The sequence below is a fragment of the Astyanax mexicanus genome, chromosome 4 (assembly GCF_023375975.1).
Source record: "Astyanax mexicanus isolate ESR-SI-001 chromosome 4, AstMex3_surface, whole genome shotgun sequence".
NCBI lineage: Eukaryota > Metazoa > Chordata > Actinopteri > Characiformes > Acestrorhamphidae > Astyanax > Astyanax mexicanus.
This window is the reverse complement of record NC_064411.1, coordinates 15,936,079-15,949,029: the sequence shown is the minus strand read 5'-3', so window position 1 is coordinate 15,949,029 and position 12,951 is coordinate 15,936,079. Positions and strand designations below refer to the sequence as shown.

Here is a 12,951-nt window from a genome sequence, read left to right as displayed (position 1 = left end):
GCGAGTCAGTCCGGGGAACAGTCTGTCGGAGCGGCGCTGCAGCGGAGAGTTCACGGCTAGCGCAGAGCAGCTAATACACGAGGCTAAACACAGCTAGCCGAGCTGGCTAAGCTAACAGTGCTAACAGAACTTTACTTATAGAGATTATCCCAGCTTTATCCACCAGCACACTCTCAGTATGGACTTCAGTGTCCTTAAAACTACCGGTTAGTTTAATTAATACTGATTATTAGTGAATTTAGTTCAGCCTGTGAGGAACTTTTTCCTCCTCGCCTCTCCCGCGCTGCTACTCCCGCATCTCCGCTGTTCTCTCTCGTCCCGTGGGCGGGCCCGTTCCAATCCTCTACTCCACCCTCACCTGTGCACTTCTCCCTCAGTAGATCCCTTAATCACTTTTAGCTAACCTTCTTGCATTAACACAAGAAAAAATTAAATATGTACTCTGTACGGCTTTTCTTTTTAAACTATTTACACAAACACAATGACTATTTTGAACATGTTTAGTACTCTTTTAAACCATTACTATGCATTTATAAGACTTTATTTATTACTGTTTTTATTAGTGTATCTATTTTAGAACTAGGGAGTTTTACATTTTTTACCCGGGGCTACATGAGGAATACACGAAAGGGGCGTATCCCATACTGAGATACTGAATAAATGCTTGAAAGAGAACACAAATTACATTTAAGACTAGCTGCCAATAACAATGGTCAATAACTCAAATGTAGATTTTGGTAATTAAGTGTAGTTGATGAATGACTATGCTCTTCAAAAAAACAAAACAACACAACCCACAAGCACTCACAATAAAGAATTTTATAAACATATGAATACAAGTTAAACCCATGTTACTCTACCTTTGGAAGTAATTGTATATTTAACCCTTTTAAGCCTGAACCATTAAAAATATATATATTTCTGAATTTCAATCTTACGTTGACTTTTATGTTTCACTCCAATTTCACACTGGATTTCTCTGCTGGACGCCTTTGAGTATTTAACAAGTAATAACAGAAGACAATCTCAGGCCTATAGGTTTCATGTCCAACATATGTTGAGAAAACACAATGAGACTGCAGATCTGCAATATAAAAGTAGTTTAATAAAACACACAGATGAGTAAATATAGAGGTGAAACAATATAAAGATAATAGTTTGTAGAGATTAAAAACAATTAAGAAACTAAATGATTTGGATATTCTTAATAAATTTGAAGATTAAAAACCTTCAGCAACATATAATACTCAATAAGGAAAAGATAAGAGAGTATAAAACTTGAGTAATACAACAACCAAATATCCCTCTATGGTTACAGATTTTTAATCAGAACGACTGAACCATAGACCAACGAGAACACCAGCAGAGGGAATGAATGAGCCTGCAACCTTACTGTGCTACACAAACCTGGAGTGTGTTGATTTCAGTATGGGAACTACAGCTGGAGCGTTTTATTTAACCTCTGTAAAGGATTTTGTTGGCCTCTCTGCAGGGTCTGGATGCTCCTTCGGTCCACACAGCAGTACCTGGCACAGTGTCGTCTCTTTGTGGATCTGGGTCTCACTTTTGTTGAGTTCCTCAGGTGGTGTTTTCACTTCTTCTTTTATACAGATGGGTCTAGCAGTAAATAGCATTAAGATAAGCTATGCTTAGCTTGGGGAACTGAGGACGGCTTCCACAGAGTGAAAACAGAGATACTAGAAATTAATAGAAATAATCAAATCTGCATATACTAGAAAATACATTAAAAGCATTCAAATCATAAGCTCTGAAGATTTGGTCCTAAACATTTAGTTGCAAGCTAATAATCCTCCTCTACTCCTAACAACTATGACATCTAAATTTTACAGAGTAAGTTTTTTCCCTTCTTCAGAACTGAACTCCTACAGTAACTACCCTAAGCACTGAGCTCTGTCTCACAAAGAATGTCCTGGAACATCTAACATACGATAAAACATAACATGGAATTTAATAAACATCATCCCTGGATAAGATTCATTTTGCAGAACCTGTAAAATCCATTGTTAAATTCAGTTTTCTGGTGGAACGTGTCCCAAGTGATAAAGTTAAACATTTGTGTAGGATAAGGTGTTCCGTCTGAAAGGATTACGATTCACACTTTTAATTGAAACAGATTTGGGATAGTTTTCTATCCTGTGTGAATGCGCTGGTGTTTTTTGAGATCACTCTGAACAGCAATACGGTTTCTCTCCTGTGTGAATGTGCTGGTGATTTTGAAGAATACTCTTTTTATTAAAACTTTTCCCACAGTCTGTGCAGTGATACGGTTTCACTCCTGTGTGAATGCGCTGATGTATTTTGAGATTACTCTGTTGAGTAAAACTTCTCCCACACTCTGAGCAGTAATACGGTTTCTTTCCTGTGTGAATGCGCTGGTGTTTTTTGAGATTACCCTGTTCAGAAAAACTCTTCCAACAGTCTGAGCAGTGATACGGTTTCTCTCCTGTGTGAATGCGCTGGTGTTTTTTAAGAGTATTCTGTTTAGTAAAACTCCTCCCACAGTCTGAGCAGTGATACGGTTTCTCTCCTGTGTGAATGCGCTGGTGTACTTTGAGAGTACTCTGTCTAGTAAAACTCTTTCCACAGTCTGAGCAGTAATACGGTTTATCTCCTGTGTGAATGCGCTGATGTATTTTGAGATTACTCTGTTGAGTAAAACTTCTCCCACACTCTGAGCAGTAATACGGTTTCTTTCCTGTGTGAATGCTCAGGTGTTTATTGAGATTACCCTGATCAGAAAAACTCCTCCAACAGTCTGAGCAGTAATACGGTTTCTCTCCTGTGTGAATGCGCTGGTGATTTTGAAGAATACTCTTTTTATTAAAACTTTTCCCACAGTCTGAGCAGTGATACGGTTTCTCTCCTGTGTGAATGCGCTGATGTATTTTGAGATTACTCTGTTGAGTAAAACTTCTCCCACACTCTGAGCAGTAATACGGTTTCTTTCCTGTGTGAATGCGCTGGTGTTTTTTGAGATTACCCTGTTCAGAAAAACTCTTCCAACAGTCTGAGCAGTGATACGGTTTCTCTCCTGTGTGAATGCGCTGGTGTTTTTTAAGAGTATTCTGTTTAGTAAAACTCCTCCCACAGTCTGAGCAGTGATACGGTTTCTCTCCTGTGTGAATGCGCTGGTGTACTTTGAGAGTACTCTGTCTAGTAAAACTCTTTCCACAGTCTGAGCAGTAATACGGTTTATCTCCTGTGTGAATGCGCTGGTGGTTTTTGAGATCACTCTGTTTAGTAAAACTCTTGACAGAGTGCTGATGTTTCTCCATGTTGGGACTTGGCTTCATTTGTCTGTTAAATGTATCAAACTGTTTCTGCGTGTTCTGGAGATTCTTCTGGACGGCTTTTGCTTCACCTCTTTCAGCAGTTTAACACTGCTCTTTGTCTGTCCTGGTTGTTGGTGATGAATTTCAGGAGAAGATTTTCATTTCTGGAAAAAACAAAGAAAAATGCAATTTAATATTAGAGTACAAGCAGGTCAATTAACTGAAGAGAACTGCCCAAATCACTTACACTATACTGATAAAACTATTGAGACATCTTCATTTACCATAAAAGCTTCTGTACGTTTATCCCATTCTAAGTCCATAGTGTAAAGGGGTGCTGGTGGTCCTCCATCCACTAGAAGGTGGCCACCTTTTGTCACTCACAATAATCAGTCTGACACCTGTTTAGTGCCTTTATAAGGACTGCCCACTGTTTAGACAGACAATCTTGATTCTGTTTTGGTCTCACTGGAAGCTGAGAACTTAAAGAAAGAGAGTGATGTTACCCTCTAATCTGAAGCTTTGAGGCGTGTGCCAAAAACCCTGACACACATTGGTTCAAATCACTCTGCTGATGGTTGATTCATTCTAGATTGATCATGTGACCAATGATGTCCAAAGCTTTTTCCTTCACACCAATTTATAAAAGATTCCTGATAACAATATTTCCCTGCACATTAGCTTCAGACTAACAGTGATATGCACTCCTGAAGTCCTCAACATCATAATGGACCATCCTAATTTCTGTATAGCAGGGTACTTCACACTTATAAAACATTTGAAAACTCATATGCAAATGTCAGTTTCAAACTAATTAATTGTTTAAAAAAAGTATTTGTTTAAGAGTTTATTTGTTAATGGGATGGTAAAAACTTTTAAAACTTTTACAAAATGAGTCCAGCAAGCATTCTCATTCTACTACAAAATATTAGCCAATTCTGAAAGAATGTTTTGTACATATTAAAGGAAGAACTTACTGATGTTGGAGAATACTTTTGCCAGTTTATATCCAGTTCAGTGTAGAAATATGAGACTGTTGCTTGAGCCATTTCAAACTACCCCAACAAATAGCACTTACCAAATTTTACTCAAATGTCAGAACTAATGTGTACGTTTACATGCAGCCTAATAATGCACTAAAATTCAGATTACTGGCTCAATCGGAATAGAGCAGGTCCATGTAAATAGGCCATTCTGAATACAATTTTTATCCGATTGAACGAGGTGGATAATCCTTTAAATAATCCGATACAAAGAAGAACAACAGCCTTGTAAACACCTGTACCCGATTACATCCCCAATCAGAATGTTTAAGTACGTTTGCGCATGTACCACAGCGTTTAAGGGACACTCTTAAAAAATAAATCAGTTCGCTTTGAGATTAAAGTTTTATATTTGAAGAGGAGATATATTTGTATTATTATAGGTAAATTTAACATTAACCACTTAAGCTGCAGTTTAGGAGCGGAGCAGAGGGAAACGAGCACTCATGAGCTGTTAAATAATCACCATCAGTTATCTGCATGTAAGATGCTGATTATTAATGCTGTAGTGTTACAGTTACTGTACATAATACAGTGTCCAGATTTTCTCGTGGCAGCCTCCCAGAAGACCTGCGCAGAATTTGTTGTTCCTTTCGTTCCATGTAGTTCATATTTAATTTAAAATTGAATAGTAAACTTTAATTACTGAAAATGAACTGAATAAGATGAGCTTTCACTTAATTGATCAATAGTACCATTTTGACCACCCCAAAGAGAAGCACGTACTCCTTGTATTAAATAATCAATGCTTCACTTTGTGATGGTCACCATGTGTATTCAAATTATTTTTTACTGACAAAATTTACCATGTAAGTTAACACTGTTCAGAAATTTACACCAAATTTACATAACCTTTTTAACACTGTATGTAATAAATGCTAAAGTTGTACCAGATGGACTTGGTCCTCATTGTTGATGGCAAACTGCAAGTGATGCCCCAACTTGTTGGCACTTACATTTCAATTTAGGTAAGATGGCTACAGTTAAGAGGGACACTCAGAGATAGAAGAGATAGAAATGTGCACCAGTTTATCAGAAAAATGTATTTCGTTGTTAGTCACTTCAAACTACCCCAACAAATAGCACTTACTAATTACTATTGAAAGGTCGGTGCCGTTGATTCCAGTAGAAACTTTTTTAATATCTAAATTTCGTTAAAAATAATATGGTTACATTTTCTTTACTTTACTTTCTTGATGTCCTGCAGGTTCTTGAAAAGGAGATCGTACTGCAGCAGATCTTGTTTGTTGCTCACCTTGTCTAAAGTCTTACTATTTATGTATTCTAAAAGCTTTCCATAAATTGAGGTCATTCACACCTACTCCCTGTAAAATCACTCTCTGACATCACAATGAACCATCCTGATTTCTGTATAGAAGGGTACTTCACACTTGTAAAAGCGTTTGAAAATTCATATGCAAATAATTTTTTTTAACTAATAATTATAAAATACAAAGCATTTGTTTGAGTTTATTTGTTAATAGGATGGTAAAATCTTGTTCAAATGAGTCCAGCAAGCATTCTCATTCTACTACAAAATATTAGCCAATTTAGACAGAATTTCTGTACACATTAAAAGGAAGAAGTTACTGATGTTGAGACTATTTGGGCCAGATTATATCTGGTTCTGTGTAGAAATAAAACAAACACCCCTGGTTGCTTGAGTCACTTAATCCTCCTATTATGTTTGGGGTCAATTTGACCCCTTTCAATGTTTAATGCATTTATGTAAGTAGTTAATCTCATTTTATTTACCTTTTTATTTATATATTTGGTGAAACTCTGGTTAATAAAAATAAATTAAAACAAAATAAATAAAACGATTCTTGGTTTAAACAATTAGTATGAAACACTGAACTGAGAAAACACATCTCCAATAAGAGGTAAAACACCCAGATAAACAGTTCAAGCGCTTTTTGTTGGGCCAGTATGTTGTTGCACGTATAACTCCACTCAGTCAGCGAAAGTGAATCGAATGAGTCAACCGAGTCAGTTGATTCGTTACTCACGGTTCACACAGAGCTCGCGGAGATGGCGTCCTCAGTATCCATGGCAACACACTCCCGGTTCCCGGTGCTCCCGGTCGGAGCGCAGCAGTCCCCAGCACTCACAGCAGGAGACGACGCAGTGCACGAGCGCCGGGAAGATCAGAACACCCTCCGTGTTCAACTCACACGCGAGGTCCGGCCGAGCTGCTGCAGACAGGCGCGAGGAAACTCAGCAGCAGCAGCTCTCAGTCCGCGGAGAAGCGCCTTTACTCCACAGTCCGGCTGAACTGCCTCTTCAGAGGTTCCGCAGTAAAACTGAACTGAACGCTGCGGTTTAGAGCACTATACAGTACAATAGCACTGTAACTGTGTTATAGAGCGGATAACAAGTAAATAAAAGCGCTCCGGAGAGTCTAAACACAACTTCTCTCCTCACTTTCTCTCTCCTTCTCCTCCAACACACACCCACAGACACTCACACTCTCCCTCTTAGTCCCGCCCCTACTCGGCGCGGATTGGATAGAAAAATGTCTGTCGAGCTTTTCACTCGTATGATTGGCTGAGCTGAACAGGAAATCAGCAGGAAAAACCCGCGAAACAGAAAAGGCTCCTGGGAAATGGAGTTCGTTTACACGTAAACGAAAACGAAAAACAAAGAAATAATACAAATACAAATACACAGGATATTTTTAACGGTCCTACACACGTATCTATTGTTATCTAGCTAGCCAATGTTCCCAGTGCTTTTTTAACCCAAGTATCTAATGTTATTTAATTAGCCAATGTTCCCAGTGCTTTTTTTAAACCAAGTAACTAATGTTATCTAGCTAGCCAATGTTCCCAGTGCTTTTAACCAGTATCTAATGTTATCTAGCTAGTGAAGAGTAACCGTTTATTTAAATTATGATTACTACGCTTAAGGCATCTCGGTCGCTGCATGACCCTAACTAACGGCCATCAATCATCGACTGGTACACTCTGTATGAACTAAATTGATACAAAGGAGACTTCGGGATGAACAGGGCGGCCTTTCTCTCTGTGCGTGTAAAGTCCTTCACCTACCAAAGCGGGAGGAGGACGCGCGCACATGGGGAGGGCGGCACTGTCCAATTCCTGAAACAATGCCACACTGTCTGACTGCACACAGTCAATTCCTGAAACAATGCCACACTGTCTGACTGCACACAGTCAAGGCCAAACACTAGTGGTCCGGTCAGACACGTGAAACGGATTACTAACACGTGAAATTATACGCATGCTAACATGAGATGATTTTAGCAACGCCTCATCAGCAGGTTTCACGTCATTTGGGGTATAAACATGGAGTCAGATAAGAGGGAGGTCAGAACTTTTACTATTTGACGGCTGTTAACTGTCTTGTATGTACTGGTTCTCCTGAATTCAGTACTTTGTAATAAATACTTGATTTGCTTTCAACTCCACTGCACCTGTCTGCAACTCTCTCCATCAAAACGAACACGCAGGGGAGTTGTACCCCGGATGGTGGATGGGGGTAACCCATCTTCCATTTTCTTTTTACAACACTAGCAAATGTTCCCAGTGCTTTTTTTAACCCAAGTATCTAATGCTATCTAGCTAGCTAATGTTCCCAGTGCTTTTTTAACCCAGGTCCCTCGTCTGGAAAAAAAGTAATATTATCTAATTTCTAGAACATAAAAAAAGGATAGAGTCAGGTCAGAGTTCACTCACTCTCCAGCATATACAACATAGATATCGAGATGATGAAACTGTGGGTAACATTAGCTTCTCTAAAACTGCAGCAGGTCTTGGAGCTGCTGCTCTGAATCTGCTGGTGTGAGCTTCTGCTGCTCTCTGGCTCTGCAGATGAAGTTGGGATTTAACCCGATGCTGTGATTCGCCACCGTGTCAGCTATATTGATTTAGTAAACAAATCAGTTAAGCCATTGATGTGGAGCTGCAGTTTTTCTTGGTAAAACACAATTAAATTTACATTTCTCACCAAATTTTCTTTTGTGTTTTTTATATTTAAAGGATTTTCTTTTACATATACAAAACAACACGTATTGATCTCAGGAGTGCATATCACTGTTAGTCTGAAGCTAATGTGGTGGAAAATTATTAACTGTGTTGTAAAAAAAAATGAGGAATCTTTTATAAAGTGGTCTAAAGGAAAAGGTTTTTAGACATCGTTGGTCAAGTGATCAAAAAACAGCAGCTAGATCTTACAATGCCATTTTATTGCATATAAGTACAAGTGTATGTTGGTAAGTTAACCGAACACCCTTCACTTATACATGCTTAATTCAAATTTAAATCAGATAAAGGTTTAAAAAAATTAAAATTTTATGAATTAATACTTAGAAGTAGTGCTGGTCAATATGGGAAAAAAAGATATCACAATAACAATATATATATCATGATATACCACATTAATATAAATCAATTATAAATAAATTAACAAACACAAAAATGAGGGTATTCAATCTGTCATTTCAGTTTGTTTTAGTTTTTCTTTTATTTACCGTTTTAATTAGTTTCAGTTAAGGAGAAGTTTCCTTAACAATAAGACTTGGTTACCTAGCTATATGGTGATCAGTGGCGGACTTAGCAATTTGGGGGCTCAAGGCGAATTTAGCTAGGGGGCCATCAACGTTAATGTGCGAGAAATAAGTTTCAGATATAACACCATTGTATGTCAAAATGGAAAATATTTATTTAAAAAAAATAGTAAAAAAAGAAAATTGAAGCTTTCAATGCTAATTGTACTTTTTATATGTGCAATCAATAAACATATCTTTAAATAAAATATACACCCCAATGCCAAAAAAAGGTAAAGCAGTGTGACTGAGAGCATTTGTGTGAGTGAGTCAATCAGTAATTATTATCTAGAATTGTAACTGAACTTAATGATAAAGAATAATTATCAATCACATCAACATGTAGAGTGAAAATATATGAGAGAGAGAGAGAGAGAGAGAGGAGGCAGAGTTTGTGTAAGTGCATGTGTGACAGAAAGAGAGAGAATGAGTGTGTGAGAGAGACATCTGAGTGAGTGATGAAGAGTGTCCCTGTGTGAGTGTGTGAATTAGAGAGAGAGAGAGAGAGAGAGAGAGATAATGCATGTGTATGAGAGGGAACATATGTGGGGGCGAAAGAGAGAGAAAAAGGGTATGTGACTGAATGAGGAGAGTTTGGGGGGAGTGAGTGTGTGTGTGTGTGTGTGTTTGTGTGTGTGAGAGAGTGTATGGCATAGGGTTGGGCGATGTCTCCTTAACTGGCAGATGACGATGCTTACATTGAAACATCGCGATGGATGATATCGGTGGCGGGGGTGTTTGATCAATAAAATACTAAAAATATTTAAAATGAATGGGCGGCACGGTGGCGCAGTGGGTAGCACTTCTGCCTCACAGCAAGACGGCCTGGGTTTGATTCCCGGCTGGGGCGACCCAGGTCTTTCTGTGTGGAGTTTGCACGTTCTCCCTGTGTCTGTGTGGGTTTCCTCCGGGTTCTCCGGTTTCCTCCCACAGTCCAAAGACGGCACGTTCAGACTAATTGGAACTTGATTGAAATTGCCCCTCAGGTGTGAGTGTGTGAGTGAATGTGTCTTTTTGTCTGTCTGTGTCTGTCTGCCCTGCGATGGATTGGCGGCCTGTCCTGGGTGTATCCTGCCTTTTGCCCGATGCCTGCTGGGATAGGCTCCAGTTTTTTTTATCGCAATGCCGCGCGCGCTTTCCTTTACTGAAGCTAAACTGTTTGATTGTATTATGTCATATCAATACCATTTTAACGTTTTTCGTTTCTATGTTTTGAAATTCGTTAGATTATATTTTTGTCAACATTTTGGTTTTATTTTCGTTTATTATTTTTATAATATTAATAGAATTTACATGATTTAAAGTAAGTCAATACTTACTTTTACTGGTAACTAGTTACTTTTATAGTGGGGTAACTTCATTAGTAACTAGTAATTATTCAAAGTAAGGTGCCCAACGCACCCGACGCACAACGAGCAGGCTTATTCTATTAGCGTGAATAACATGAAATGTTTAAAATTAATACAGACAAGCTGTAACCTAGATATAAATAATAATATCTTAATAATAATAGAATAATAATAAATAATATAATAATATGCCAATTAGGCATATTTATAGCAGTAGGGTATTTTAATTTTATCCCTGACTCTTCATTTAAGTTATATACCTGATTTGATCTTTTTCTGTACAATCCCTGCTAAAGTTTTAGATGAAGAAGACCTAAAGAAGGTCAGTGCATGTTTCTGGAAAAAATAAAAAAAAGTGGGCGTGGCATCGCAATGGTCCATCGCGATGTTGGGTCATAAATGACACAACCCTAGTATGGCACCTCCTCGTCCTCCTCCTCCACCAAAACATTTGGTCCAGTGGTGCTGACACACTAAAAAAGCTTTTGGAAGAGCATCTGTTTTAAGTTTAGCCACTTGGGTGGTGGCGCTTCATGGCTTCGCTCACAACCCACTTGTACACTTAATTTCACTTTAATTCCGTCTTTCACAAGCAGCGCGTTTGTGGTTCACCGGCATGGCCACATGGCATGGATGGAATATTCCATTTTAACGCGAAAGAGAGGGGGTGTGGACGGAATCTGTATTTCTTTGTAATGTATTGTGTTATCTTTGTTTCCATTTTAAACATACAAGAATCACCATTTATGAACACACTATCCGTGAATTACTGTCCAAAGGGCCCCAATTACCAGCTGTAGGCCTATGGAAAGTTTGCAGCTAGTCAAAGGGCCCCTACAGTGGGCTGCAGTGGGACGGGCCCTACGGCAGTTGCCTAGCAATGCCTCTATGCAAAGACCGCCTCTGCAAACAACACATATACAGAGAAGACGTAAAAGACTTCCTAAAATCAAACTTGGGTAAAGGGAGGAACTAGAAGAGTTTGTGATACAGGGAGGAAAAAAGGAGGGAAAAAAAAGAAGCGAGCCAGAGCTCAGAATAAAAACTGGCATAGATTTATTTTCATGTAAAACTAAGATCCAACACTGAGTGACTGTAGACAGGTGTTTCAATTTCATTGTCCAACCCTGGTATGTCCCAAATGTGTCTATAAACTGGGTATAGGATATATATGATATCTCAATAAATTTATATAAAACATATTTTCTTTTTGTTTTGTTTTTTTCAGCTCAGAAAGTCATTTTGTAACGTTTGTAATAATACTTTTCATTAATTTAAGTAATGTCTTTTTGTCCACAGATCTTTCAGACACATCCCATGTAAAAATGTCCCCAGAGCTCGTCAAGCTAGTCATACGGTTAGCTTATTAGAATAGGCAGCAGTGACTTCATTTAACTCACAATAGAAAAAAGGGCAATTCTGTTTATATTCTTTTTCCTAAAGTTCATATTAATACTTGTAAAGGGTTAATCATTTAGTGGGTGTTAACATATGAACAGCTCAGGCATGAGGGATTGTGGTAGCTGCCTACCGTTTCATACACAGCCAGTCTATCTCTGCTCTCTCCTACTGGTATGCAGATTAGCTAAGTGTCAAACGGTCAGGTTGTTACCGTCATTTAATGGTCCATATTATGTCAATTTACATTTGAGATTTGTAGGTATAAACATACACATATTCACACACATATTTTTTCACAGTTTAGTTTTTCACCTGCATATCCGATTAGCCTAAATTTTACCCTGTATATTTAATTCCCAGCGCCAGAGAGCTTTATTTTCGTGATAAATATTTCTTAAAACTGCATTGACACTAATGTGGTGACGTGTTTGTGTGTGTTGTGTTGGTACATGTAGATCAGGTGCAGCAGTGCTGCTGGGGTTTTTAAACACAGGGTTCAAACACCTTTTACCATGTAAAATTCAAGCACTTTCAAGGCCCACTTTCAAGTTTTTTTCAGCACCTTTGAGCAAAGTGGTAAATTAATGATAACGGTGATATCTCAAAACTGTGATTCAGCGATAATCAATATATTGCAAAACTATCCTCCACACGTCACAGCGACTGAGCTACTGAGAAAAAAAAACACTTCTATGTAAGTAAATAGCAGGAGTTATGGATTTATTGGTGTCAGTTTCACACAAGTTAAATACCAATGTTCTCAAAATACTGAGTATCTCAACATAATGTGTATCCAATAAATTTCGTTCCACTTCACGATTGAAAGATTATTGATCTACTGTTCGAATTATGATGTATCTGGCATGATACGTCATAAAGAAGAAAAGGAGATCCAGTCCAAAATTGTAGTTCCGTCAGATTTTATTCAAAGAATCTTCTGAGCAAAACAGTTTTTTTGGATACATCAAAAATTGAGTAAAAAGATTATTGAAAAATGAATTGAAATAAAAAGGTGAAAATAAGAGGAAAACCCCAAAGGTGAGAAAAGTTGGGGTTTCCAGAGTTCTCGGCTGTGTGAACAGGACCTGTGGCTCTGTAGTCCCTCTCGGGAGAAGCTCTCCCGCCCAACTCTACTCTTCTTCCTAGACAGAGTCTAATAAAAACAGGCATTCGCCTGGCCTCAGTCTAATAGTGTGTGAGGAGGCTCCTCACACCCCCCGGATCCTGATACTGATAAGCAGTTATTCATCCTATACGTCAGCCGAGAACTCGGTCACCCCAACCTTATCAGACTATAG

The 12,951-nt window shown here is 38.4% G+C and overlaps 6 protein-coding genes across 16 annotated transcripts in view; 2 read left to right on the top strand and 4 right to left on the bottom strand.

Annotated features, from left to right (window-relative positions):
- LOC125801338 (zinc finger protein 239-like) overlaps nt 1–12,951 on the bottom strand; it is a 241,569-nt gene that overhangs the window by 63,402 nt on the left and 165,216 nt on the right. Inside the window, exon 1 of one of the 2 annotated variants that reach the window (XM_049477896.1) lies at nt 6,346–6,386. The exons of the other annotated variant lie outside the window; for it this stretch is intronic. The gene's annotated coding sequence lies outside the window, so the exon portion shown is untranslated. Of the gene's footprint in view, nt 1–6,345; nt 6,387–12,951 lie in introns of those variants that run through there. 2 annotated transcript variants of the gene reach the window in all.
- Nucleotides 1–12,951, top strand: part of LOC125801230 (zinc finger protein 239-like) — a 270,259-nt gene that overhangs the window by 136,218 nt on the left and 121,090 nt on the right. The gene's annotated exons all lie outside the window — the stretch shown is intronic.
- Nucleotides 1–12,951, top strand: part of LOC111188839 (NLR family CARD domain-containing protein 3-like) — a 453,074-nt gene that overhangs the window by 354,186 nt on the left and 85,937 nt on the right. The gene's annotated exons all lie outside the window — the stretch shown is intronic.
- LOC125801495 (zinc finger protein 239-like) overlaps nt 1–12,951 on the bottom strand; it is a 111,801-nt gene that overhangs the window by 57,105 nt on the left and 41,745 nt on the right. The gene's annotated exons all lie outside the window — the stretch shown is intronic.
- The window catches only part of LOC125801497 (zinc finger protein 3-like), a 221,212-nt gene that overhangs the window by 184,898 nt on the left and 23,363 nt on the right, over nt 1–12,951 (bottom strand). The window contains exon 1 of one of the 2 annotated variants that reach the window (XM_049478287.1): nt 6,346–6,408. The exons of the other annotated variant lie outside the window; for it this stretch is intronic. The gene's annotated coding sequence lies outside the window, so the exon portion shown is untranslated. Of the gene's footprint in view, nt 1–6,345; nt 6,409–12,951 lie in introns of those variants that run through there. 2 annotated transcript variants of the gene reach the window in all.
- On the bottom strand, nt 1,086–6,435 carry LOC125801275 (zinc finger protein 271-like). The gene is made up of 2 exons (XM_049477728.1): nt 6,346–6,435; nt 1,086–3,457 (listed from the first exon to the last, which is right to left on the bottom strand). The coding sequence occupies exon 2, from the start codon at nt 3,312–3,314 to the stop codon at nt 2,184–2,186; it is 1,131 nt and encodes a 376-aa protein (XP_049333685.1). The 5' UTR covers nt 3,315–3,457; nt 6,346–6,435; the 3' UTR covers nt 1,086–2,183.